Consider the following 26,924-nt stretch of genomic DNA (forward strand, 5'->3'; position numbering starts at 1 on the left):
CGGAAATATTCCCAAGGAGCTCTAGCAACCCTGGGAGCTGACTGAGGTTGAAAGTCATGATGGGTCACCCACCTCATACTCCTTTAAAATGCCAAAGATCTCAATCAGGCAACGTCGGAAATATTCCACAAGGAGCTCTAGCAACCCTGGGAGCTAGAAGAGAAAGAACAGGAAATAAATTAAGGGAGGAAAGTGGGCTAAGAAGAGAATCCTTGACTTGAGAGGCCTGCCAAGGTCTTCTATCTAATCTCCCCTCTCCCCTTCTAGGTCAGATGTCTGTATCACTGGGAGAGTCAGAGTTCTCCTTTCCCAAAGGCTCTCCACAAAGTAAGTCATTTGAACTCTCCTCTGCTTAGCACAAAGTTCTTCCTTCTGCAAACAATCTTCACACAACCCTGCCTCGGCAGATGGATCGCTAACCAGCAACTCTGCACCTCACCTAACAGTGCCACCCACCTCTCAGCCTCACCTTTCTCAACCAATTTCTGCTTCTCTTCACCAGGCCCAGTTTCTTCCCGTTGGTCACTGCTATTGTCCCTCTTAGGACACTCTCTACACATTCCACTGCCAAGTGGAGCCCAAGGCTAGGCATGGTGGGATAACACCTTCCAACACAATGCAGGGTGGACAGATGTTCATTTGCTCTCTTCCCCAAGCTCCCCAACTTTTCCAGGAGGCTGGACCTCTGTGCATCATGTAACGTAATGAGTGGGATGAGGCTTATGTTCTCTAAACGCTGTTCCAAGCTGGTGCTAGACAGACCCAAATTTCAGCTTAGATCCTGTACAGGCCATTTACTACTCCTAGCAGAAAACATTAATCTCCACTCAGATTAATCTCTGGCTAAAGAGTATAGCAGAAAGGACAAAATAGGGCTTTAGACTTAAAAAAAGATCCAGGTTTGAATTCTGGCTTTTCCAGGAACTATCTGTATGATTTAAACTCTCTGAGCTGTAGCTTTCCTATCTTTCCACTGAAAATGATGCACATTCCTAAACTTTACAGGGTTGTTCTAACGTCTAAATGGAATATGTCAAGTGCCTGGCTTATGGAAATTGCTCAATCAATATTTGTTCCTTTTCTTTCTCATGGGAAGCAGGCTTTGGATTCAGAAAGACTGCTAACAGCTGTGTGAACCTGGGCAAAGATAAGACTCTGAGCCTATTTACTCATCTCTAAGAGGCCACAGCTGCCTCAGAAGGCTGCAGTGAGGATGACACAAAAGAAAATATGAAGTACCTAGCACAAAGTGAGGGCACAGTAAATGGGGACTATTAATAACAATGCCCCCTTAGTCAACTCCTTAACAGATGGGCTGGTAGGTGCTGAGGATGATCAAAAGGAAGAGTAGGAGAGTGCAGCAGAGACTCTTCCCAGCTGAGAAAACTCCAGGTGCGTGTCTATGGAGAAAAGGTCTGGAAAACCACCTCTGCATTAATTGCCCCCCCCCACACCGAGCCCCCGCCCAGCAGCGTGCACTTCTTTACACTTCCCATTCTACACCTTAGGAAAAATGGGATCAAGAAAGACCTCTTGTATTCGGAGTGGATGAAGAAAGATAGGGAAAATAAAGAAACTGCTCTATGGGCTTCCCTGGTGGCGCAGTGGTTGAGAGTCCGCCTGCCGATGCAGGGGACAAGGGTTCGTGCCCCTGTCTGGGAAGATCCCACATGCCCCGGAGCGGCTGGGCCTGTGAGCCATGGCCGCTGAGCCTGTGCTCCGTAACGGGAAAGGCCACAACAGTGAGAGGCCCGCATACCGCAAAAAAAAAAAAAAAAAAAAAAAGGAACTGCTCTACTCACTGACAGAGACCATAGGTTCTTCTTGGTAGTCTAAAAAATATGGTATCCTCACTGACATCAGCAGAATCTGCATTTCTTACCAATACCAACAAGTTTCTCCCTTTGAAGTCAATCCTGATTGACTAAATTACACAATTATTGTTCTCAGTATTCTACGCCCATGGCTGGTGGCAAGGTACTGGCATAGAAGGTATCAGACAGCAAGTGAGAGAAAGGAGACCATGTTGGCCAGGGATGGCTTAATTCCCCAGTCACTTAGCATCATGTACTTCAAGAAAATCCCAGACCCTCCCAATCTTCCCCGGGCACCTGTACTCACCTGACTGAGGTTGAAAGTCATGATGCTGTTGTCATCATACAGCAGGATGTTAATGGTGTCTAATGCCCATGTGCTCTCTGCCAGCAGCCCAGACTTGAGGGACATCATTACCCGCCATGCCTCCGGGGTTCCTGAAATAAACCTCCACGTCGTCCATCCACCAAGCCCAGGTTGGCAGGAGGCGCCCCCCACCCCAGAGCTGGCTCATCAGTCAGGCTACTCTGAAGAGAACACATGGTGAGAGGCAGTTCCAATCTGGGAGATGACACACATCTGCCCCTCATGGCTTCTAGGCTCTCTTAGGACATCACTGTGTGGCAATTCCTTTAGTAAAGCCTGACATCAGCTGATTTCTTCCTTACCCAAAGTTCTTTGGCTCTACTTTAGTCAACACTGGACCATATTTTAATTCATCCAGAACATCAGGATGGAGAGAGAACAATGAACAAGATGTAAAGAGGCAGATTAAGCAACCCAATCAAGGAGGTCTCCTTACCGATGTCTTTCATCGTGAGCCGCCTCCTCTGCTTCAACACAGGCTGTGTGGCTTCAACAGAGCCAGGTGGGAAGGTGATGTCCCGCCGAATCATAGGGGGCTGCACAGGGGCAGGTGCTATGTGTGAGGCAGGTACTGGGGGACCTGCCTTCTGCATCTTCATCCCAGAGTGCAGGAATGGAGATTTGCTAGGAGAGGTGCGGTTCTCCATTGGCCGGGGCAGGGGAGCAGGGCTGGATACCTGAGGAATGTGATTCTGCATGCTTGGTGGGGGCTGGTAGTTGGATGGAGGGGGCCTTGTCATGGGGGGCACGGGGGCAGAAGGACCATATGGGGGCTGGCGTGTGCCATGGGAAGGCCATGGGCCTTCATGGTTGGCTCTCTGATCCGTGTGCAGCATTTCATCTGTTCGGTTCACGCCATGATAGGCAGCGCCTTGCGGGGCAGAGCCCGTGCTCTGCCTGTTGGCGTAATTGTAGGTCATGTCATTACGCCCCTGCCACATGGTGCCTTGCTGAGCAACCTCAGCCGATGCCTGTATGGGGCCGCCCATCATCTGCGGTGGCATGTTCTGTTGGGCACTGGAGCCAGGGGGTGCTGAGACACGGTCTCGACCAAACTGGAATGGAAACTGGTTCTGGGGGCCGCCTGCTGGTCGGCGCTCAGTGGCGGCAGCGGCAGGATAGGCATTGCCATACTGGTTGTACACATCTTGCTGAGGGGAAGGCTGAGCAGCTTGTTGCTGGCTGGCAGGCTGGGGCTGGGCTGGGGGCAACTGCTGCTGCTGGGGCTGCCCCTGCCCCGTGCTGTATGGCACACTGTACATCTCCCCTTCGTGCCGCTTGGCAGGAGGGCCGTATGTGCCATCCATCGGCCGCTTGTAATTCTAAGATGGGGACAAGCAGAGGAAAGGTTAAAACTCTTCACTCAGGGACACAAGACCCACAGCTGCCCAGATCTACACCAGACACCTGCTGGGCTCACTCCTGCCCCTCTAGAAGAGAGGACACAGACTCCAAGGGAACAAAGGAATCACCTTTATGAGTTATCTTTTGAAGTTGTTTCTGAAAGCAAGAATCATTCTCTATTCCCTCTGGCTCTCCCTTGCTCTAAGTAGAAAAATGTGGAAAAGTTCAAAAATCAAAATAAGGCCTGTTTCTAACCCTTTTGGAGAACTAGAGATGGGACTAGACTCCAAACAGGGAAGAGACTGAGGGCCTGGCTCTTCAGACAGAACCGGCCGTCGGGGTGGGAGAACACCACCAAAGAATCTAAAGTGGGCTTCACAGACTGCACAACTTAGCCTTCTAACTGGCTCTTGGGGGAACCTGTGCGTCAGCTCACCCGCTACCCTCCTCACCTGCTGCTGCTGCTGATACATCGTGGTCTGCTGGCTGGGGAAGGGGCTGCTGGAAGGGGTGCCTTGAGCGGAGAACTGATTGCCATAGGAATCATGTCTGCAGGAAGGAGAGAAACAGAGGATCAGGGTGGGAAGTGGGGAAGCCTGAGCCACAGTGGCACTGAGACCAGGCTTTACTTACCGTTGCTGCTGTGGCTGCGGCTGCGGCTGCGGCTGCGCGGGGTAACGGCTAGGAGAATACATCCCCGAGTCTGGGTTGGAAGGCATGAGATTCGGCTGTGGGGCTGCAGTGCCCATGTTTCCCTCGGGTCCTATTCCGGGCTCCGTCCTAAACAAAATCGGAGAAGCAGATTGAGTCCATGATAGCTGTGGGGTGCTGGTGCGGGACGTGGGGTGCTGGTGCGGGACGGGGGGTGGGAGGTGGGGTGTGCTTACCTCACTCTGTCATAAGGACCTCCATAGGGATAGTGCTGTCGCGGTCCCATTGCCACATTTCCCAGCCCAGGGCCGGCAGCTCGACTGTAGGGGTCCCCCATCCCGCCGTTAGGGCCCTGACCTGAGGACATGAAGGGATCACTCCCTGGAGCTAAGAGCAAAAGGGAAGACGGTGAGCAAACTGGTTCGTCAGTAGGCCTAGCAGCCTATACCTTGCCTGCCCCAAAGACCCAGGCCCTCTTCAGAGCTCAGGTTTGTTCTAACTAACAGATCTTTAACAGAGATCTAAAAAGGCACCAACCAGCAAAGAAGACATAAAGGGATGACAAGGTGAGGCCAGGGAGAGGGAGACAAGAAGGGAGGATGGCTCGACAAGAAACCTTAAATCACTCTCAAGATTACCCCCCGCCCCTGCAACTCCCCTGTCCTCAAGGACGTAAGGCCAATAGCAGTTGGTCACCTTTCCTCATGCTGCCATAAGGATCCTTATTTGGCTCGTAGGACATGCGCCCCATCATGTCAGAGGTATTCATACTGGGCTGGTACCCAGGGTTTGGAGTCATGGAATTCCGCTTTTGGAATGTGGGGTCACTTCCATCAGGAAAGGCATCCTGGATCCCGACTGAATTGCTCCTGCTCCAGAGTGAGAAAAGCCAATTAGACCCCAAATAAAGGAATTCCTCTGATAATGCAAGGCACATGGGAGTCCCTGGTTGGACAGGCAGAGCAGGGACCGCCCTGGGCTGCACAGGAGCTCACGCACTTCTGTCCAGGATCCCCCAAACCACCTGTCCCTGCTCCAGGCCTTACCTCATGCCTGGCAAGGGGGGGATCTGGCTGTGTGGTGTGGATGCTGGAGTTGGTGGCTTCAGGTCTCCCCCTTCTGCCATGGAACTGCTGGTTGACTGAGGTGTCTGTGGCCCCTGCATTGACCCTGATCCCGCTGTGGACAGAGATGCAGGGTGAGCAGGAAAAGTGTTTAACTCTCACAGCAACACCCAAATGCCCTAGGATCTCTTTGAAGCAGATCGTTATAAGGCTAGAACTAAGGTTCTTTAAGACCTAAATAACCCTTCTCAAGAGAGGATCTGCAAGGCTAGTAATAAAAAAGGAAATTTGAGAGCGCTATTGCTTTTTGCTGCTGTTCACATTTGGAGACCAGAAGTGGTGTGGCGATGCCATCAACATGCTGGTGATTCCTTGAGTCTGTCAGCTTCCCTGACTACTTTTCTTTACTTCCCCCAAGGACCCTACCTAACCTATAACACCTTGTAATGCTGGTACACAAGCTCCCAGTATGAGGCCCTGGAATGCTGGGTGGGGAGGTTCCATCTTGCCCCCAACCTGCAGAACACTGTAGGAGCCTAGGAACTCCTATTCTCAAGCATCGAACCCAGTGTCACTGTGCAGTTTCAAATGTTCCCTTAAGCTGATGAGCACAGAACTACCCATAATTAATGTTTCCATTAGCTACCATTCCCAGCAGCAGATATCCCACTGATTAGGCCTCCCCAGCTGATGAGTCATCGCAGGCACTCACTATACCCTCAGAGGTCAACACCAGGGCGCATGTGTTTACACCCACCTCTAGGAGCCCTGGCCTTCTTCCCTCCCCATGCTTGTCCAGGCCCCATCCTCCTCTCAGAAAGGAGGGTGGGCAGAGGCACTCCCAGCAGAGCTCCATTCATGTTCCCTCCCCACCCCCTCCTTCCCATTCATTACCATCTCAGCTCCCTGGGGAATTCAGGGCTCTAGTCTGAGCTGCATTCTAAGGCGCTGACATCAGTGAGCCAAAGCTCCCAGATGGCCCTGCCTCACTGCTATTTGTCAGATTTCCCGACTCCTTTGGTGTCCCTCCCACTCACTAGTTTACAAACATTTGGCAAGACGCCAGGTGCACAATGAAAATTAAAACTTAAGGGCTGCTGCAAACTATCTCCCAAGGGAGTCGCCACTGCCTGCTCTTTAGTCTGCCAACCTGTTAAGCTCTGTGGTAGGACAGGGAAAAGCACACAACCCTGGTGGCAGGCACTAGTGAATAAGGAACCTGGACCCTTGAATGCTACCCTTTTATTTTTTTCAAACATCTTTATTGGAGTATAATTGCTTTACAATGTTGTGTTAGTTACTGCTGTATAACAAAGTGAATCAGCTATACATATACATATATCCCCATATCTCCTCCCTCCCACCCTCCCTCTCCCACCCCTCTAGGTGGTCACAAAGCACTGAGCTCATCTCCCTGTGCTATGTGGCTGCTTCTCACTAGCTATCTATTTTACATTTGGTAGTGTATATATGTCCATGCCACTCTCTCACTTCATCCCAGCTTACCCTTCCCACTCCCCGTGTCTTCAAGTCCATTGAATGCTACCCTTGAAGGGTGAGCCTTGGTGAGGCTGCTCACCCAGTCCTTACCAGGAGAGGGAGGCTGGATCTTAGGCTGGGACTTCTTGGAATCAGCAGCTGCAAAGATGTCTGGGGGAGGGTCTTCTCCCCGTTCGATCTTGCACTCAAAGGCATAGAGACATTGGATGTACTGCTTTTTCAAGGAGCTGGCAGCACTGCTTGAGGTGCCGACATTGAGGTTGGTCGCAAGTTCCCGCCATTTTTTGTTCTTATTGACCTGTACAACCAACCAGAAAAGTTGGGGGTACATCTTCCATCTGGTCTTCCTGACCACATACCCCAAACCCCATCAGGCTACCAGGTACTCATCTTGTGATATAGTTCTCAGTTAACCACAAAAGTTAACCTTGCTTGGTGGAGAGTCCACAATAAACATTATATCCATGGCTTCCCTCTACCCTCAGCAGGTTTTATCCACAGATCACTGCAACTGTCAGACAGTGCTTATTCAAAATAGGGCAAACTTTACATCACTATTAGAGAGAATGGAATTCAGAAGGTATGGGCTTTGCTTTACACAAGTGTACTACTGAGAAATGATGTGCAAATCACCATCAGATCCAAATCCAGATTTAAATGCACCGATAAAAACTAACATTTTATAAAATGGAGACGTGTGGCAATATCAATGACCACCCTGCTTGACTTTTACTTTGTCAAACTGGGGGTTTTCATATCTGATTTTTTTTCTCAGTGTGGGTCTCCTTGCAAATTTGATATTCTGTGTCACTGCTCTCTGCATCTCAATGACATATAACTACAAGCCCCTTTCCCTCAGCAGTCACTGTCTTGATTGTCCGGGAGATGCTTCAGACCCTATGACTTCTTTGCCCCTTCCCAGTGGCCGGCCTACAGTTCTGCCTCCTCTCCTCAGCTTCAGCACACACTGATCAAGACCAGTCCCCCAGTCCCTACACTTGGTCTGTCTGCTTTAGCCAGGCAGGTCTCCTTCATCACGTATTCCTTTTTTTTGGCCGCGCTGCGCGGCATGCGGAATCTTAGTTCCCCAACCAGGGATGGATCCCATGCCCCCTGCAGTGGAAGCGTGGAGTCTTAACCACTAGACCGCCAGGGAAGTCTCCTTCATGTATTGTTTATTCATCCACCATGTGATAAGCCTGTCTCTCAAGGCTAGAAACACTGGCTTTCCAGTCCCAATCCACAAGGAGTTCAATATGTTTTGATACCTGCTGGTCTGGTACCTGTGACACCACAGAAGAGTGATAAGGAAGCAAAGAAAAGAACAACCTAGATGAACACTTCCTAGAGCAGGCAATATTATCTGAGCAGAGTCTTGAAGGTTTGAGGTGGCACTGGTAGGGTATACTCCAGATTCTTTCCCATCAGCATGCCACCTGGGCCAGTCAACTGGAATGGCCCACCCCCACCCTCTACCTAAACCCTACTAATCCTTCAGAAAAGCTCAGGACTCATCTTTTGCCTTCTTGGAGACTTCACAAACGAACTTGTAACAGCACTCTTTCTCCTCTGAACTCTTGTCTTTAGAGTTCAAGCACATCACTGCATCTAAAAGGTTGGCAACCTTTTGCAAACTGGAAGACAGACCCAGGCTTTGGGATTCCCTCTATACCTCATCTTAGGTCCAGTGAATCCAGAAGCCCACACAATCAACAGTTTGCCAAACCTAACCCAATGCCCCCTTTCGCTACAGGTAGAAGAGCCCTGACTACGAGAGCTCAATACCAGGGAGAATGGCAGGAATGAACCCAGGGTCACCTCAGAAGCCTGCTGTGGCTCGGCTTCCCACGCTCCTTATGTGGTGGTGTGCACGTGTCTTGTTTTATTTTGTTTTCCTTTTGTGGGGGAGGGGAATAAAGCCTGAGGGAGAAGGAATTCATAACTGACTGTTGGTTGGCTTCATTCCAATCATTTTCTTTTCTGCTGGTGACAGCTGTTTTCTCTTCTGATTTAGAAGGTTTGGAATACACCCCTCCCCACGACGCCTCCCCCTGAGCTCAGCCACACACTCAGATCCAATAGCAGGCTCCTGGTATGATGACTACAGAACATACATAGGAGGAAAGTTTGCAAGGCACAGTGGGCTGTCTGCCAGCGTTGCCTCACCTGTTTGACTCCTGGGCTGAGTGTAAAACAAAGATATAAGTTATTAGGGCAGGCGCAAGGCTCAGGGTGGTGCTCAGTTCAGAGGTTTCCAGTGGAGATTAACCCAATCACTTATGTCTCCCATACAGAGTGACTAAACACAATTTCCCACCTACTTCTTCCTTCATCAACTATTTCTATTTAATAGCTCCTGAAATCCCATCTCTATTGGGAAGCTTCCTAGAATGAAAGGATCAACAACTACTCTGGCTTCCCTTGTACCATCTTGTAGACCTATTTATGTGGCAGAAATCTTGCTTAAAGCTTTGTTTGATTATCCCCAGCTTTCGACAGTCTTAACAGGATACACACTGTCCCTACATTACAAATAAGAAAAACGAGGGCTCAGAGTAGTTATACACCTTGATTAAGGTCACATATATCGTAAGTGGCTAAGAAAGAATTCAAAACCAGACCCATCTCTGAACCTTGCCCTTGTCTACTACTCCAAACTGCCTGCCATGGAATCAGAATGCCCACAGACTTGCCGGATTTTTGCAACCCAGGGGGACTCTGGACACATGGTAAGTTAATGCTAATACTTTACACACTACCCACGGAGGACTCAGCCTCTTCCCTTTGCCTTATCTTCTGGAAGGCTTGAGCTCCCTGGTCTGTCAGTATGTGACTCAGAGAGCAGCAGGAAAGGGTGATGTGCCTGTGGGATGCATGGCACCAGTGATGCCACTGAGTACCTAGAGAGAGGCTTGTTGAAACCACAGGGGAAGCCAAGGGCCAGGCACTCACCTGAGTCAATCCACCAATTTCCTTCACAGACACATAGAGGCGGTACAGGTCCAGAGGTTTCCTACCCACAGCAGGCAGATTTGTCATGCCCATGGCCTTCTCCTCCGTGAAGGCCAGATAACGGTCCACCCACATCTTCCTCTCAGGCTCACCACCCAGCTCATACAACTTGGTGATCTTCTCATTGGTTGTAGTAGAAGAACTGGATTTCTGAAAGGGGCAGGTCAAGATTCTTAGGAACTGGTCAGATTCAAAGCCTATGCTAGGGGTCTGAGAAATCCCTTGATTAGGGCAGTGGTAAAGCTTCTCATTCTGGGGTGGTCACTAACATCTGCACTGCCTTCACAAAAACCAAAAGGGAGCTAGACGTTCCTGTAAAGAAAGAAAGCTAACACTGCCTATATGTTATGTATTGAGTGCTGTGCTAGAGGCCTTTACACATTAGGTACTATAAATTATCCTTCTCTTAAAAGATAAGGTAGCAGGTACAAGGAGGCCATGCCTAAGATCTCATAGCTTTGAAGTAGCAGGACTGAGAGTCAAACCCTTGGCCACCTGACATCAATGTCACTACTCCCATCCTACTACCCAGGAGCCTGGACACACTTTTACAGACTGTTTCAGAGAACTCAAGAAACACAAAACATGACCTTGAGACAACTGACTAAAATGAAAACGAACTCTTCCTCCTCTCAAGAAAGGAAGGGTCCTGCTTGAATGGCTTTGGATATCCCATCCAAGACATGAGGATGACTAAAGGGTCTGGAAGCCAGAGGTGAACGTCCACAAGAGATGGCAGCTATGATTTTTATTTCCCCTACTTTATAAGATAGGGAAAATGAGGTATGACAAATGGCCGAAATATTTTAAACGACTTAAATACTGAGCAGGTCCCAGAATGCCACACAGCCCCACCAAAAGCACACTCAGGACCAATCTAAGAGAGGCCAAGGACCCAAAACCCCACCTGCCTTGTCTCCCACTTTATAGAATGTAGGGCACCAACCATTCCTGCTGTTCTGAGTAAGGTCCAGGAAGAGAAGAGCTAGTCCCCCATGGCATACACCATCTATCAATGCATAAGGACAGGGGTCACAGTTTCAGAGAGAGCAGTGCAGAGAATTCTACTCTGCAGGTCTGGCATTTCCTCCATATCAGACAGCTGTGAGAACATGTTATTTACGTTAGGACCCCTTAGGCTAACTCAAACCTAATTCAGTGAACTATTATCCTGGGACCCTTCATGGTAAGAAGAGGCGACAGCACCCTTTTCCAAGATTATCTAGTTGGTGTCATAAAAGGCTGGACTCTAATCACCCTCTCTTCTTTTCCCTTCCTATCACTGAAAGGATGGGACAGAAAGTTGAGGGGTCAAGATATAAATCATTACCTTGGATTTAGATTCCGTCTTGGGTGTCCCATCTGCCTTGTTGTTCATTTTGGTGGCTGGAGTTAACTTGACATCCCCAAGACCCATCATCTCTGGGCTGGCTGCCATCCCTATAAAAGAGAAAAAAGTCCAATAGGTTTGTGACATGAAGATCACTTTGGAAGAAATCCCTGGGGTGAACAATGACTAGGACTTACCTGCTGAATTGTTAGCCATGGTTCCACCCATGGGATATGGGGGTCCCTGAGGGTTGATCATGCCAGCCATACTATTAATCCCTTGTCCATAGGGAGGTCCAGTTCCCATTATGCCCCCTTGATTCATATTGGGGTAGCCTGGTGGCCTGAGGAAGAAGATGCAAAGTGTGAGAGAGAGACAAGAGTTAGAGACACTAAGCTTTCAGATTTGGACTTGAGCTAAATAGGGCTGTGTGAGCCAAGATCATCTAGTTAGGCTTACAAGGAAAAAGTTTATGGCTCCTGCAAACCACAGCCATGCACAGAGATATTCTTATCTTCTACCACCCACAAACGGTTCTAAGAGGGTGCAAGCCCCCAAAAGGAAATCATAGCTCAATTTTAAAGGATACACTCCTTGAAGAATGGAGTCTTACGGTGTCTCTTAAATACTGCCTCCTTTTAAGGCATCTCCAAAGTCAAGCTGCGTTTCCATTTAAGGGCCCTCACTATGGCAAAAGGCCTAGATTAAATGCTCAATTTTATTACTCTAGCATGGCACCTGGAGGGGCTTTGCATGCTTTTTATTTTATTTTATCTTTAAAATTATACCTCAAAAACCCCTTATTTATTTATTTTTTGGCCACGTTGCACGGCTTGCAGGATCTCAGTTCCCTGACCAGGGACTGAACCAGGGCCACGGCGGTGAAAGCCCAGAATCCTAAACACTAGGCCACCAGGGAACTCCCCTTTGTATTCTTTCTTGATGGGCCTACTGCAAACTTTGTGCTTCCCTCATTCTGAAGTACTACCAAATCCACCTCTTTACAGTCAATCACCCTATTCTACCAGGGTTCATCAACATCCCAGTAAGAGTCACTTTAAGAACTGTAGGCACCAACAATGGGGTACACAGACAGAGTCTTCAAAAACAGTAGAATCATAGTCACTGAAGTCAGTGGCCAAGGAAGAAGAGATGAATCTTGAAGTCATTAAACCAAATCACATGAGCCTTCTGCACTTTTGCACCAGAGTCAAATACACAGGACCACACAGAAGAGTAGGAGAAATGGCAAACCACAACCTCACCATCCTCCATTTCTTACATCATAGATCCAAACCATGTGAATCATTAAAAATCCTTTTGGAGGGCTTCCCTGGTGGCACAGTGGTTAAGAATCCGCCTGCCAGTGCAGGGGGCACGGGTTCGAGCCCTGGTCCGGGAAGATCCCACGTGCTGCGGAGCAACTAAGTCGGTGCACCACAACTACTGAGCCTGCACTCTTAGAGCCCGCAAGCCACAACTACTGAGCCCACGTGCCACAACTACTGAAGCCCGCGTGCCTAGAGCCTGTGCTCCGCAACAAGAGAAGCCATCACAGTGAGAAGCCCGGGCACCGCAACGAAGAGTAGCCCCCATTCGTCTCAATTAGAGAAAGCCCATGTGCAGCAACAAAGACCCAACGCAGCCAAAAATAAACAAACAAACAAATAAATAAATAAAATTGTATTAAAAAAAATCCTTTTGGAAACCAAGAAGCTAGACTGGCAGAAGAAATAAACTCTGAAGACTTTTTACTAATCAAAATAATGTATACTTTATAAAGTTCTTTCCATATGATATCCAGTCATGTGAAATTTGATACCAATCTAAGATGCTTACAAATCAGCATTTCTGCTGTATTTTTCACTGTAAAGAAACCTGGTTTTCTAAAGAGCTCTCAATAAAATGCATATTTACCAAGATAACATGATTTAGGTCCAGAAATATCTCAACAACCTAAATGACTCTACAATGAGTTTCCTAGCACTGATACCCTCCCTCTTCACTTCCCAGGCCTTACCTGTTCTGGATAGAGTTGGCAGCAACGTGCATGGCGACAGCAGTTTCTTGAGTTTTCCGGTTCATGCCCCCTGGTGGGGGACACATCCCTGACCCAACCTGAGGTGGCATATTGGCCATGTTAGGGCCATAAGGCCGGTTGCCCATGGAGGCATGACTCATTCTCCCTGGAGGGAGTGTGCCATAAGGTGGGATGCCAGGCTGCCCATGCATCTGACCTCCAGCACCCATAGGGTTCATGCTTCCAGCCATGCCTGCACTGGGGTAGTTAGCATTGGGCAAGGCATTATAGTTTGGCTGCCTGGGGTAGCCTCCTGGGAGGGGAAGGAGAGAAGATGCAGAGACTTGGTTAGTGACTCACTAGCAACTCACTAATAACACTCAACTCTAATACTCCAAAGATAACAAACAATGGGAATCATTCAATATTTGGTCTGGAAAAAGACCAATTTCATGGTCTCTTTGAACAACAACAACAAAACTTCATGATCCATTTAAAAACAAAAAAAGTGCGGGGGGTGGGGCCAGGAGTATTTAAAGGCAGGCCTTGGTCGTCCCCTCATCTTAAGGACAGCACAGCACAGAGCAAGGCTGTCTTGGCAGGGAAGGCTGGCTATGCTAATATCCAGGCCCGTCAGCTCCCAGAATTCTTTCCTTTCTACATACTCATCTTCCATGCTCTGTTTAAGAAATTCGGCTTTAGATCTATCTAGGGCTGATTTTGAGCAAAGATCTACTCTAGTAGGACTAATTTACTCAAAAAAGTTTAATAACCAATAATTACCATTTACTAAGTGTCTGGGCTCAGCCTTGGGCTAAATACCTTATCCCCATTTTACAGATGAAACAGAGGCTCAGTGATATTCAAGGACTTTCCCATGATGGCAGTCCTGCCCTACTTTAGGGCCTGGCCTTGGTGGATTTAAGGAAAAGGACAGTTCTACTCTAATAACCCAGAGAGCAGCATATCAAACAAGGAACTCTTCTCTCGTCTCACCTCCATGTACTCCTGCAGTAGTATACTCACCCTGTGGGCCGTACTGACTCCCCTGGGGACCATAGCTTCCCATGGAGTTCTGCTGGTAGGAGCCCATGCCTGTGTGCATCTGTCCTCCAGAAGGCTGACGTGGAGATAAGGCCGACCCGGGCTGGGGGGAACTGTACTGGGGCATCTGGGGGTTCCTCTGCATGTAACCTATTTGTGGGTAGTGTCCATACAGTTAGTACCTCAATACAACGGGAACAAATGCTCTCCCTTACCCTAGGACTTCACCATCTACGTTTTCTTTAGCAAATACTTGCACGGGGGCTCTTATTTGCTGTATAATTACGTGCTCTTTTAGGCACCCTCAAAAGTGACACAGCCATTAACCAGGGCATGCCAACTGTTTCTACTAAATGGAGGTTTGAAAAAACAAACAGCAAGGACCCCCCCCTCGCCCCCCAAAAAGAGGTAGGATTTAAAGGGTAAAGATTCAGTCCTGAGTATTTAGTATTTGCTGACCAAATTAGGCACAATGTAGGGGGGAAATCCAACAAAACACATGACCAACAAAGAATGACTGTGGGGGAACATAATTCTGAAGCCACCAAGATGGCCAAGTCCATCCTAACTTCACAACCTGCTGCTAAGACTGTCCTAAGCTTCATGGTCATACCGTTCTCCAAAAGCTGTTGCACAGACAATCAATCAAAGGTCTGCCTCTGCCCTGCTCCCCGCCTCCCTTGAAGCCCAGCCTCTCACCTCGATCTTGGGCAATGCTTGATTGGTTCATAGAAGGATGCATGATGCTGTCCGACTGGCCACTGGGTGGCCGAGGTGGCATCTGGTTGCCTGCTCCAGACAGAGAAAGAAGTAAGCCAATTATGGCTAAGCCTGGAAATTCTAGCCAGAAGGTCAAGTTAGAACTGGAAATGGGTTCTGAGAAGGCCAAGAACCTCCCAGTATCCCATTCACAAAAGGACCCAGCAAAGGGGCTCCCATCTCCCTTCTTCAAATGCTGAAGGGAAACTCTCTGCCAGTGGAAGGCTGTGGCTCCCTAATATTGCTGGGGGCCAGTCCTCTTTCCCTCTCCCCAAAGGTCAGCACTCGAGGGTACCTGGCACTGCAGCAGGCGAGAGTGGTCCTGAGCGAGACTGAGCAACACTGGCAGGAGAGCCAACTGGAGACGGGGAAGGGCCTCGGATGCCAGGCAGGTGAGGGGAGGTATGGGGAGAAAAAGGAGACTGAGCTGGATTACTCTGCTCCCCTTGGCTGCTTGAAATCCCTGATGTGCTCACTCCAGGGCTCAGAGCTCCTTCTGTCCCCATGGGGAGATCGTCTATTGAACCAGACAGATCCTGGAACATACACACAAGGACATGGATTAGCAGTATTAGGCAGAAAGATTCTTTTTTCAACAATCCTACTACATGATCAACATTTTTCTTAAACAACCCAAAGTAAATATACTGCACACATTTATGCAGTCATGATACTATAGCTTACATACAGCAAACTCTCTATTAAGGGCCAGAGAGAAAATACTTTAGACTCTAAAGGCCACAGAGTCTTTGTCACAACTATTCAACTCTGCCACCAGAGTGCAGAAGCAGTCACAGACAACACATAAACAAATGGATGTGACTGTGTTCTAACAAAACATTATTTATAAAAACAAGTAACTAGGGACTTCCCTGGTGGCGCAGTGGTTAAGAATCCGCCTGCCAATGCAGGGGACACAGGTTCGAGCCCTGGTCCGGGAAGATCCCACATGCCGCAGAGCAACTGAGCCCGTATGCCACAACTACTGAGCCTGCGCTCTAGAGCCTGCGAGCCACAACTACTGAGCCCACGTGCCACAACTACTGAAGCCCGCGCGCCTAGAGCCCGTGCTCCGCAACAAGAGAAGCCGCCACAATGAGAAGCCCGCACACCACAACGAAGAGTAGCCCCCGCGCGCCGCAACTAGAGAAAGCCCACGCACAGCAACGAAGACCCAATGCAGCCATTAACTGATTAATTAATTAATTTTAAAAAGTAACCAGCCCACAAGCTATAGTTTGCTGACCCCTGGTCTATCTACCAGAAGCACATCTAGTACTTTCATCTTCTTTCCCAGCCCCAACTTCTACAGTCATAAGAGAGCAGCTCTTTCAGTGAGCCTTTAGTTCTTTTCCAACGGGGAAACTTAACAAAACACTGCCAGGACAGCATCAGGAGCTATAAGAAAATGTTAACAAGTTTGGGCAACGTTCACAGATCCCCTCTCCATCAAATTATTATAACCTACATTTACCAAGAACTCACTCCAAGTTACCATACTTTAAAACATAAGGGGTAGGAGGTAAGAAAGGGATATATTGCACAGACAATTCTTTAACTGCCAAGAGGGTCTGGGACTACATTCCTAACACCTGGCCAACAACAGGGATGAACAAATGTTTGCCAACTGAACAAACCCATTTTTTTTCCCCTAGTTTTAAGTTTTTCAATGAGAATTTGGTATTTATTTGGAGGTTGTGCTTGTCTTGAATTAATCGGTAAAGAGTTCACTCTAGGTCAGTAAACCCCAAGATTAGCAATCAGGAGCTCAATATGAAAAATATTTAAAAAAAGAAAAAGGGACTTCCCTGGCAGTCCAGTGGTTAAGATTCCACACTTCCACTGCAGGGGGTGTGGGTTCGATCCCTGGTCAGGGAACTAAGATCCCCCATGCCGCGTGGCACGGCAAAAAAATAAAAATAAAAATATTCACCCCAGGAAATGCACCCCCAACCCACCCCCAGCCCCAAGTTCACTTTCTAGCAATACCATGGGCTCAATATCACACATTAACTCCAGGCTGGGAATTAACTGTACCTTGAAGAAAGAATGAAAGCTTTGGGTACGGGCTCAGGTCTGTGAAAACCCTAATACTTAAATAGTTAAGAAAAGAGTTATCTTAAAGAGACACAGCTGAAGAGGAAGGAAATCCAAAATGGCCTGATTTGAGTCTATTCCTACTCCCACAACAAGCTCACCTTGGAAAGATCAGTTCTAGGTGATTCTGACCCTGGAGTCAGACAGTAACATTGGAGATCAAAGAGCACCTCTTAGGCTCTCCCCTAAGTATCCAGGTTGGTTGGACCTTTTGCAAACCAGTTGGTTACTTAACTAGGCTGGGAGTATTTCTGCTGAGTTCTGTGGGAACAAAGCTTGCCTTGAAGGCAAGGCAGGTAGGTAGGTGTGCATTTGTGTCTGTGTTCAGCTCTCAGTGTTAGCTGAGAAGTCAGAAAATGCTAGTTTTCCTAAGAAGCAGACCCAGTACAACATAGCATGCTTTCAAACTGCAACTAGAATTAGTCCCAGCATGGAAGAGAACTCAAGAAGCCCTCCTCTAGGTAACACCAAAGGGCCGCTTTCCTCTCAAAGGACTAAAGTCCCTGGAGCTATGAAGAGCCCTGGGTTCATCCCAAAAGAGGAGGATTCCTTCCCCACGTTGAGGGCTAAGCTGTACCAGGGACACCTAGCTTCTGAACCAAGGAGAGTAAACTCAAAGAGGCAGCAAGATGACAAGAGGAGCCAACTGTGTAGGCCAGAAAAGGCCTTGAAAGCCACTTGTTAAGCCCTGGTTTATAACAGAAACCACAGCCCAATGCTCTGTTTTAGGGACCAGTAGCTTTCCTCAGCATTCCCTCCTACTGTCTCCATTCCTTACCAAACCACCAGCTTCTAGTAATAAGAGCTACTTGCTTAGAGGAAAAAGAAATCAGCATATTTTGGAACAGAACAGGAATTGAAGGTCTATCCATAAGACAAGAACTCTTCAAATGGCCTTGAAAAATTAAGTGTTTTAAACATTTCTGTCTTTGATTAAACAAGTAAAACGTGAACATTCTCATGGTAAAAAAAGTTCAGATAGTATAGGTAAACTTAAAGTCCCCTTTGCTCTCTTTCTGCTGCCTTCAATAGAGGAACCCCTATTCCATCTGGTGTATATCCTTGGAGACCTTCTGAGGAACTGAGGAGGAAAAAAAAAAAAAAGAGAATGTTCAACATCACTAACCATCAGGAAAATGCAATTCAAAACCACAATAAGCCTCACGTCTGTTAGGATGGCTATTAACAAAAAGACGAAAAGAGGGCTTCCATGGTGGCGCAGTGGTTGAGAATCTACCTGCTAATGCAGGGGACACGGATTTGAGCCCTGGTCTGGGAGGATCCCACATGCCGTGGAGCAACTAGGCCCGTGAGCCACAACTACTGAGCCTGCGCGTCTGGAGACTGTGCTCCGCAACAACAGAGGCCGCGATAGTGAGAGGCCTGCGCACCGCGATGAAGAGTGGCCCCCGCTTGCCACAACTAGAGAAAGCCCTCGCACAGAAACGAAGACCCAACACAGCAAAAATAAATAAATTAATTAATAAACTCCTACCCCCAAAATCTCCTTAAAAAAAAAAACAAAACAAAAAAGAAACAAGTATTGGCAAAGATGTGGAAAAAGGGAACCCTCATGCACTGCTGGTAGGAATATAAATTGGTGCAGCCACTCTGGAAAACAGTATGGAGGTCCCTCAAAAACAAACAAAAGGAACTACCACATGATCCAGCAATTCCACTTTTGGTTATTTATCTGAAGAAAACCAAAACACTAACTCGAAAAGATACATGCACCCCCATGTTCACTGCAGCATTATTTATGATAGCCAAGGCATGAAAGCAACCTAAATGTCCACTGACAGATGAATGGATAAACAAAATGTGGTGTACACACACACACACACACACACACAGGAATATTATTATTCAGTCATAAAAAAGAATGAAACCTTGCCATTTGTGACAGCATGGATGAACCCTAAGTGCACTATGCTAAGTGAAATAAGTCAAACAGAGAAAGATAAGTACCGTATGATCTCATTTACATGTGGAATCTAAAACAAAACAGAACAAAAACCAAGCTCACAGAGAAGACTGGTGGTGGCCAGAGGTGGCGGGGGAGAAATCAGAGAAGGGGGTTAAAAGGTACAAACTTCCTGTTATAAAATAAATAAGCCATGGGGGTGTAAGGTACAGTATGGTGACTAAAGTTAATAAAACTGTATATCTGAAATCTTTAAAAAGTTCTCATCACAAGAAAAAACAATTCTGTAACTATACAGGTGACGATATTAACTAGACTCATTGTGTTACTCATTTCGCAATATATACAAATACTGAATCGTTATACTGTACACCTGAAACGAATATAATGTTGTATATCAAATATATATCAATAAAAAAAAGAAAAAGGAAAAAACCCTGCCAACCCACCAACCACTGCTATGGGGTCAGGGTGGGGCCTACAGATGCTCTTTCAGCCACACGTCTGTTAAAAACCAGGCTCTCCACAGATACACAAGCAAATGTCCTAGCCCAGCTGAGGGATCCCAGGAGCCTGAAAAAAACCACTCGCAGCCCCTGCGGTTGGGCTCTCAGGACCCTGGAGGCACCTGTGGTGGCTTCCTTCCCAGAGGCATTCTGAGGAGAGCTGTCAGTATTGGTAAAGTGCCCTGAGCTTCGGAGAGAAAAAGTACTAAGTAAATCACTGTCAACAGCAGTCCACGTGGGCTGGGATGCCTGGGCACAGAGTAACCGTAGGGGAAGAATCAGCATTAATCTTCTTATCTCTCTCATTTGGTTGGTTTGAAGTCAGTCTCCCAAACTGTCATTTTCATCAGATGGCAACTGGTCAGCATGGGGGGAGTTGATTTAAAAAAATATTAAGAACCAGAATGTTAGCATAGGAAGGAACATATCATTTATATTAATACTAACAATAACTATCATTTGAGCATCTACAATGTGTCAGGCATTTTATGGAGTTACTTAATTTTCTACAATTCTTGGAAGTAGGTACTACCACCACTAACATGTTGAAAAGGAGCAAGCGGATGCTCAGAGACGTGGTTACATGCCCAAGCCATCCAGCAAGTGGCAGAAATTAGACTTTGAACCCAGATCTGCTGAACCCCAAAGCCTATGTTCTTTCTCTTTCCACTATGCTGTGATACTATACAGACTGAGGAAAAAGAATAATAACCTTGAGTTAGGAGACCAAAGCCCAGCTCTTGGTACTTATCAGTTGTGACCTTGGGCAAGCTAGCAACAAGCTGGGCGTCAGTTTTCTCACTTACACGACAAAAAGACTGGACAAATCTGAGTCTGTGACGCCCCTGGGGCATCTGCAAGAAACTCCACCGGCACCATATAGTCAGGGCCATATGGAAAATGCAATACCAGCAGCAATACCCTGAATGAGAGATACAACTACACACAGCAGTATAAGATGTAAGACATACCCATCAATCTGAGTGGCTAATCACAGTAAATGTTTTTATTGGGAAATGAGAGGGAGTGGTAAAGGCAGAGGACTCCAAAAGAAGTTTCCCTCCTCTATCTACATGAACAGATACTGCTCTGAACTCCACGTCCTTTTATTGCACAGGACACACCTCTGCTTTCTACCCTACAAAAAGCCAGTTTTTCAGGTCTTTTGTTCCACAAAAAGCCGGATGTCTGGTTGTTGAGTCAGACTTCAATGTGCCTAACAAGTTCGGCTTTCTACAACACACATATCACACAGACAAAGTTCAATCAATCCAAGCCCCTATTCTCTCTCCCTGGTGGGGCGACCTTTAGCATTTCAGGACTCAGGTTCTCAGTTCTCCCAAAAGAGCCCACCTAACAGGTGTCTTCTAGGAGGACTGCTGAAAGAATTGTAGCAATGCCCTGTAAGTGGAAAGATCTATTTTCCCGGGCTTGCATTCCTCCAAGCATAATCCTGCTGAGAGATAGGAGGTGAGGATCAGCCCACTCAGTGCCCTGCCAGTTCCAAGGAAGCAGCAGGGCCAGGGAGAATTTCCTCACGTGTTTCCAACGTGTTTCATGCATTTTATTGCTCATCTACCATGCAGATCAAAAGCGCTGGAGCAGGTCCAACTATTTCACACAGAATCTCACACTCCAGGCTGGCTACAGCCCCGAAAGCCTTCGTTTCTTCACTTGAAATACTGCCCAATGTTATTTTGGGATGTGACCTGATAGAGGAAGCCCATAGGGATTCCATGACGATAACTGTTCCAGCTGTGATTGGTTGCCCAGCCCCAGCGAGTGCCAGCATGGGTCTGTCAGGCTCTGCTGACAAACAGAACTCAGCAGCTAACACCTCTTCACACCACAACAAAACCATGCCCGAAATCACACAGTCCATACCTCACTGGGGGTGGGGGTGGGGGTGGGGGGTGTTTGCAGTGCTCTCACAGGAAGAGCTACAAATTCTAACATGAACTGGCTGCCTGATTAAGTACATTTTCAAGCAGGAAGATACCAGATCAGGGTTACAGAAGGGGGGGTTTAAACAATCTTCCTGACAGAGACTCACAAGGATGACATCAGCTCATTTTGCTGAGCAGATTAAGCAACATCAATAAGGAAGTCTAAAGAACAAGCTCAGGGCAATGCTCAGATTCAGGGTTTTCTCATAAATTTGGCTGAATCCTCAAGAAACAGAGCTTTGGTTAACCCCCAGATGGAGTCCTCATATTCTTTCAGTTGTGAAGAGCTTTTGCCAAGTTGTGCTGACTGCTGGCAGGGAAACCACCCGCCCCAGGTAAATTCTACACACACACACTTGCCTAGCCAAACAGAGCCACGGTCCCTATGGGAGGCTGCTCCCAGGCTGCAGAATGGGAGGAAATCCTGAAGAACACAGAAGAGGTTGGGAAACTTAACCTTTGGTGAAAGGCAGATGGTAGGAAAGGAGGCAATAGTTTTAACAAACTTCAAGGAAAAAGACAAACTTAATTACTTCAGAACTACTTAAGGTTAATAATTTAGGGGAGAGCTGATTTTTCATAAAGTCTTCTTTAAGCAACATATTTCTCAAGGGTCAGGGGAGGAAGAGGCTACCTCTATCAAACACTCACAAAAAATATTCAGTACAATAATTCTCTCTTTTTTCTCCTCAGTCTTTGCTAAATGGAAAGATGGGCGATCTGACCCACCCAGGCTAGAAGGGACTCCAGAGTTACAGGACTGCTGCTCTGTTGTTCTAGTAAGTGGTCTTAGTCCAAGAGACTAAATGCCATCCCTCCCTTGAGAGCAGGCTAGCGGTGCTGGCGGAAATGCCAAGAACGAATCAACACACAGAAGAGGCTGCCTCTTACTTCCAAGTCAGGATTTAAGCAGGTGGTAAGGAAGGGGAAAGAAAAGACACAGAGGCTGGCAACTATCCTTGCAGCTTAGGACCAAGCACCATCTCCTGCCTGGACTACACTCACTGTGTGGAACAGAAGAAACTGCTCTGGGAAAGGCTCAGAGAACTCTTATTTCTTAAACCCCCACCCCAAGTTCCCAAAAACCCCTCACCAAACTCCCACTTCTCTTTTTCTACAAGCTTTTATTTTGGCGATAATGAATAATTTCTTCTGGGTACCTTCTGGCTGCCTGGTGGGAAATGCACAGTAGAGAAAGGTCAGACTCCTCTTGTTGTCTCCAAAATGCTTTTCAGGGGCCCACTTCCAAGACGAAATCCCCCACATATACTCATCAAATTTCATAAAGAAAGCTCTGGGAGACCAAATCTCCAAATTCAAAGGATGTTGGAAAGAGGAATAAAGCAAGTCCCTTCGTGTCTCCCTCTTTTTTTTTTGCGGTACGCGGGCCTTTCACTGTTGTGGCCTCTCCCTGTTGTGGCCTCTCCCGTTGCGGAGCACAGGCTCCAGACGTGCAGGCTCAGCGGCCATGGCTCACGGGCCCAGCCGCTCCGCGGCATGTGGGATCTTCCCGGACCGGGGCACGAACCCGTGTCCCCTGCATCGGCAGGCGGACTCTCAACCACTGTGCCACCAGGGAAGCCCTGTGTCTCCCTCTTTAAGGGACTCAGAACTGACACGAATATGTGACTACCATGTGTTCAACCCTAAGGTACGTGGTTGACTCACATTTCATTCTCACAATCTTCTGAGGTAGGTATCATCCCCATTTTAACAAAGCAGCAAGAGGCTCAGAAGTTAAATGACTTACCCAAGGAGAGAAAGCTATTAAACAGAAGAACTGGGTCTAAACCCATATTTTTTATTCCAAAGCCTGCACTTTCCACCATAAGGTGGAAGTTTGCCACTATCAAAGGCTAGGCTCCATGCTCCAAACAAGGTGAGGCAACAGTCTGTCTCCAGACACACCGGGTGATTAGCTACATGACTCTAAGAGGCTAACCTCACTAGGCATCACTTAGTTCTTCTGCAGAAGGAAAGAATAAAACTAGATAATCCAACTCTACAAGTTTACAATGCTATGTGTTCCTCTCTTTCCTAGCCACTCTTCCTTATAAATCACTCTTCCTTTCTAAACTTTCTTTCATGGTTATTTCAAGTCAGCCCTGTCACCTATAACTCACTTAATTTAAACCTACTTTTTCTAAAGGGTATAGTACTTTCCCTCACCTCTGGGTCCTTAGAAGGATACTTAAAGTACAGGGGTGAGGAGGGAGGAGTGAGTGACTTAGAATCTAGGGAGATAAGCAGGAAGTTAAGTCCCATGAAAGTAGGTGTCTGATCTCTCTCTGCTGGTATTCCTGTGCCCTAATCCTATTACCAAGCATAAGGGTGTGACCCAGAGAGAGAAGTCAAAACACTCCTAGCCTCTAGGCGGCCTCATCTCGGATAATTTCACACTTTCTTCCTCACCCAGCCCTGCAGCCACCGCTGCAAACTGCAGGACAATTGGGTCTTGTTTAGGAGCCCCACCTCCCAAACTACTCCTTTCCGGGGGCATGAGCCAAGCAAGCTTCAACCCCCTGCCCACAGCCGTACTCCAACAATGGGGTAACAGAGCTCTCCTCTAACACAACAGGGTAGCCCACTTCCCAGCTACCAAAGAGAACTGGGTGGGAAGAACAGTTGCTTTAAGTTGCACTATAGGTGTAGCAACTATAGACTAAAATTGTTTTCTGCCTTGGGATCTTCAAAGATGAGAACAGCTTTGTGGGGGCAAAGCCTCCACAATCACAGTATAACTACCCTGGCCCCTCACCCTCGCTCCACAGGCAGAGCCCAGAGTCCCTTCAAGATCCTCTAGACCCAATGTTCAGGACCGATGGTACTGTGCTGAATCTGCCTTATTCCTCATTAGCCTGAGGACCTATATTCTCCTATGTTATTAGTGACCAGAAAAATGCCAGGCACACAAAAGACTATAAATGCTTGATAAATATTACTCAAAAGCATCCTCTTTAGACCCAATCTCTATTAGTCTCTTTCCTTTAATAGTCATTCCCCCACCCTAACCCTGAACACCTCCACTCTAGACCTCCACAATGAAGGAGGGACTCTTGGGTGTTGTCATCTAGGGAACTGACTCTCCTGCCTAAAACTGAGAAGTGTAATCCTGAAAGGGCCTCAGCCACTTGATAAGAGCTCTTGATAGAACTGCAGTGCAGGGAAGGAACGTCTGGCAAGGAGGCTGTCGGGAGGCGGGGCTCTGTGTCACTGGAGAAATTTCAATCTAATTTCAAAAAACAAGAACCTGCTGTTCTAATCCACCTCAGCAAAATCTCTTGAGGTAGGTCTGACCCTTTGGGTGGAGGCTGAGGGCGCTGCTGAGGTAACAAGCGGGGAGAAGAAAGTGTTGGGCTGCCGGCATTCCTGCAGTGGGCGCCCCTTCAAACAGCAGCTCTGCCACTGCAGCAGCCACTGACTTCCCAGGGGTCGATGTTCTGCTCCCACAGATCTGATCGGCTAGAGGTTTAATCATACTGAGTGCCTCTACTCAACATCTCCCCTGCACCTGACCCTCCCCAAGCCAAAAAAAACAAACACCAGAAACACAGAAAGAGTTGGCAACAGATAGATGGTGTTTCCCACAGCTGGCCCCTAAACCCAGAAAAACTGTTAGGCACCAGCTCAAGGGAACCAAAGCTACATGGGCAATCCACAAGAAGCTGCAGGGCAGACCCACAGGCCCCAGAGAACCTTTTAATCCATTGCCCAGCAGCCCCATAGAGACCTTTCTAATAATACAGATGTTTTACATAAAAAAATCCAGGTTCCCACCTTGTGAAAAGAATAGATCCTAGAACTCCCAGAGGCGCTGATCAATTGAAACCTTGCTTTCTAGTTTGTCACAGACCCCACCAGGTCTGTATAATACCCATGTTAGCTACCTGACCAACCTTCTGACACATACCCCTCCCCTGCCAAGGTTTCTCACTTAGGCATTACTCATTAGAGAATGTCTCATCCAGCCAGAAACCACCTCTTGGCCAAAAGTGTACAGAGTGTTGTAAGGGTCACTAGCTGCTAAGACTCAAATCTGAAAAAAAATGAAACTAGGTCAGAGCTGGGCCTGAGTTAGAGCAGTCAAGATCAGTGCATATTTATGGAATAGGGTTATTTTAATCCCAGCAGGAAATGAGCACTGTAAAGCTAGAGAAGGCAAAGAAGTTAAGAACCCCCTACTTTCCCCAAGCTTGCATTCCCTGTCAGGAAGGCCAACCACACAGACCATGTTCCATCATGATCATCAGCTTGGATCCTAGAACTTGAGTAAGGAGAATAGGAAAAAGGGGAGAGGAAAGGAACACAGAAAAGACGGCAGAATTCTAGATCTGAGAAGTGTAAGGGGGAGGGGTACTGCCTTAGGCTTCACCTCATTTGGCTGCTCCTCAGAAATACAGCAACCAGAAAGCAAGGAGGACGTAATGTGCACAAGTAGGGAAGGTAAAGTTGGCACTGTGCTGAACACAGCGTAGACCAAGGTCTAGGGGGCTGGATGGCCTCCTTGGTTTGATATTTAAAGCCCTAAATTTATACTTGCCAGTGGTCTTCCCTACCATGACCTACGGGCCTAGATAAAATCCAAAGATTTGGGGGGAGGGGGTGGAACAAACAAATCTGAGAGTGGGGGATGGATAGAATCCTAAACCAGAAAAGACAGCCCTGAAGGCCTTTAAAACCAAAAAAAAAAACAAACAAAAAAAACAACAACTCTGTACATAGGGAAAGACATAGTCAAGTCCTAAAAGCAAAAGACGAGGAGGGAAAAAAACGAATATTCTTGATGACAGTTCCTCTGAATACAGATGCAGTGAATTTATTTGGAACTTGGTTTCTCTCCTCCCTTCTCTCAAATATCAGGAAATTACCTTCACTCATCTCAGTAAACAACAGTCAATATTCCTCCCACAACAAAGCTGGCCTTAAGGGACAGACTTGCTCTCAGTCTGAACCTTCAACCTCTAGTTCCCACCTTCAACAAGGCATGGCTTCTCAGCTCCCTTGGGAAAGGTCAGTGGGAAGCAAGCTAACAGCTTGGAGATGAGCTCTGCCTCACAGCAATCAGAGATTCTATCACAATACCAGTCAATTCCATGCTGACACCAGGTGGGGAGGAGAAATAGGTTCTGGCCACGGAAGTAGATGGAGCAAGAGATCAAGCACTGGCCCCCAAAGGGACAGCACTAGATCACATACCAGTTTCATCACAACTTTCAGGTAGAACACCAAATATCTTAGAAATATGAGAAAAAGACAACAGAGCTGATTCCATGCTTGATTTATCAGGTATGTTAACATAGTTCACACCTATGGGCCCTCCTCTCTGGACCAAGATTCTCACTCTGGTGCAGGGGGGCCCTAGTGGTTTCTGTAAATATAGCATTTCTAGGAGGACTTCGTTCAAAAATCCCAAGCTACCCCTCACCCACCTTCCCCGGACAGACGAGAAACAGCTTGGCAATCCCAAATCTAGGGGCTAGTTTTTGGATTTTGGTTGGTCTTCTTGGAGAAGGAAAATGGCAGAACCAGGGCATGTATACTTCACC

General features: G+C 47.4%; 1 protein-coding gene across 2 annotated transcripts in view; it reads right to left on the reverse strand.

Annotated features, from left to right (window-relative positions):
- The window catches only part of ARID1A (AT-rich interaction domain 1A), a 72,127-nt gene that overhangs the window by 3,063 nt on the left and 42,140 nt on the right, over positions 1-26,924 (reverse strand). The window contains exons 5-20 of one of the 2 annotated variants that reach the window (XM_024125279.3): positions 15,201-15,441; positions 14,846-14,935; positions 14,129-14,296; positions 13,103-13,415; positions 11,280-11,425; positions 11,083-11,192; positions 9,693-9,902; positions 6,831-7,038; positions 5,223-5,355; positions 4,873-5,045; positions 4,413-4,563; positions 4,159-4,305; positions 3,978-4,074; positions 2,618-3,503; positions 2,122-2,252; positions 73-153 (exon numbers count right to left, since the gene is read on the reverse strand). In XM_024125279.3, the coding sequence (XP_023981047.2) occupies positions 73-153; positions 2,122-2,252; positions 2,618-3,503; positions 3,978-4,074; positions 4,159-4,305; positions 4,413-4,563; positions 4,873-5,045; positions 5,223-5,355; positions 6,831-7,038; positions 9,693-9,902; positions 11,083-11,192; positions 11,280-11,425; positions 13,103-13,415; positions 14,129-14,296; positions 14,846-14,935; positions 15,201-15,441 (3,285 nt within the window). Of the gene's footprint in view, positions 1-72; positions 154-2,121; positions 2,253-2,617; positions 3,504-3,977; positions 4,075-4,158; positions 4,306-4,412; positions 4,564-4,872; positions 5,049-5,222; positions 5,356-6,830; positions 7,039-9,692; positions 9,903-11,082; positions 11,193-11,279; positions 11,426-13,102; positions 13,416-14,128; positions 14,297-14,845; positions 14,936-15,200; positions 15,442-26,924 lie in introns of both variants that reach the window. The other variant, XM_024125277.3, reaches the window with a different exon arrangement.

This window comes from Physeter macrocephalus, chromosome 3 (assembly GCF_002837175.3).
Source record: "Physeter macrocephalus isolate SW-GA chromosome 3, ASM283717v5, whole genome shotgun sequence".
NCBI classification, from domain to species: Eukaryota; Metazoa; Chordata; class Mammalia; order Artiodactyla; family Physeteridae; genus Physeter; species Physeter macrocephalus.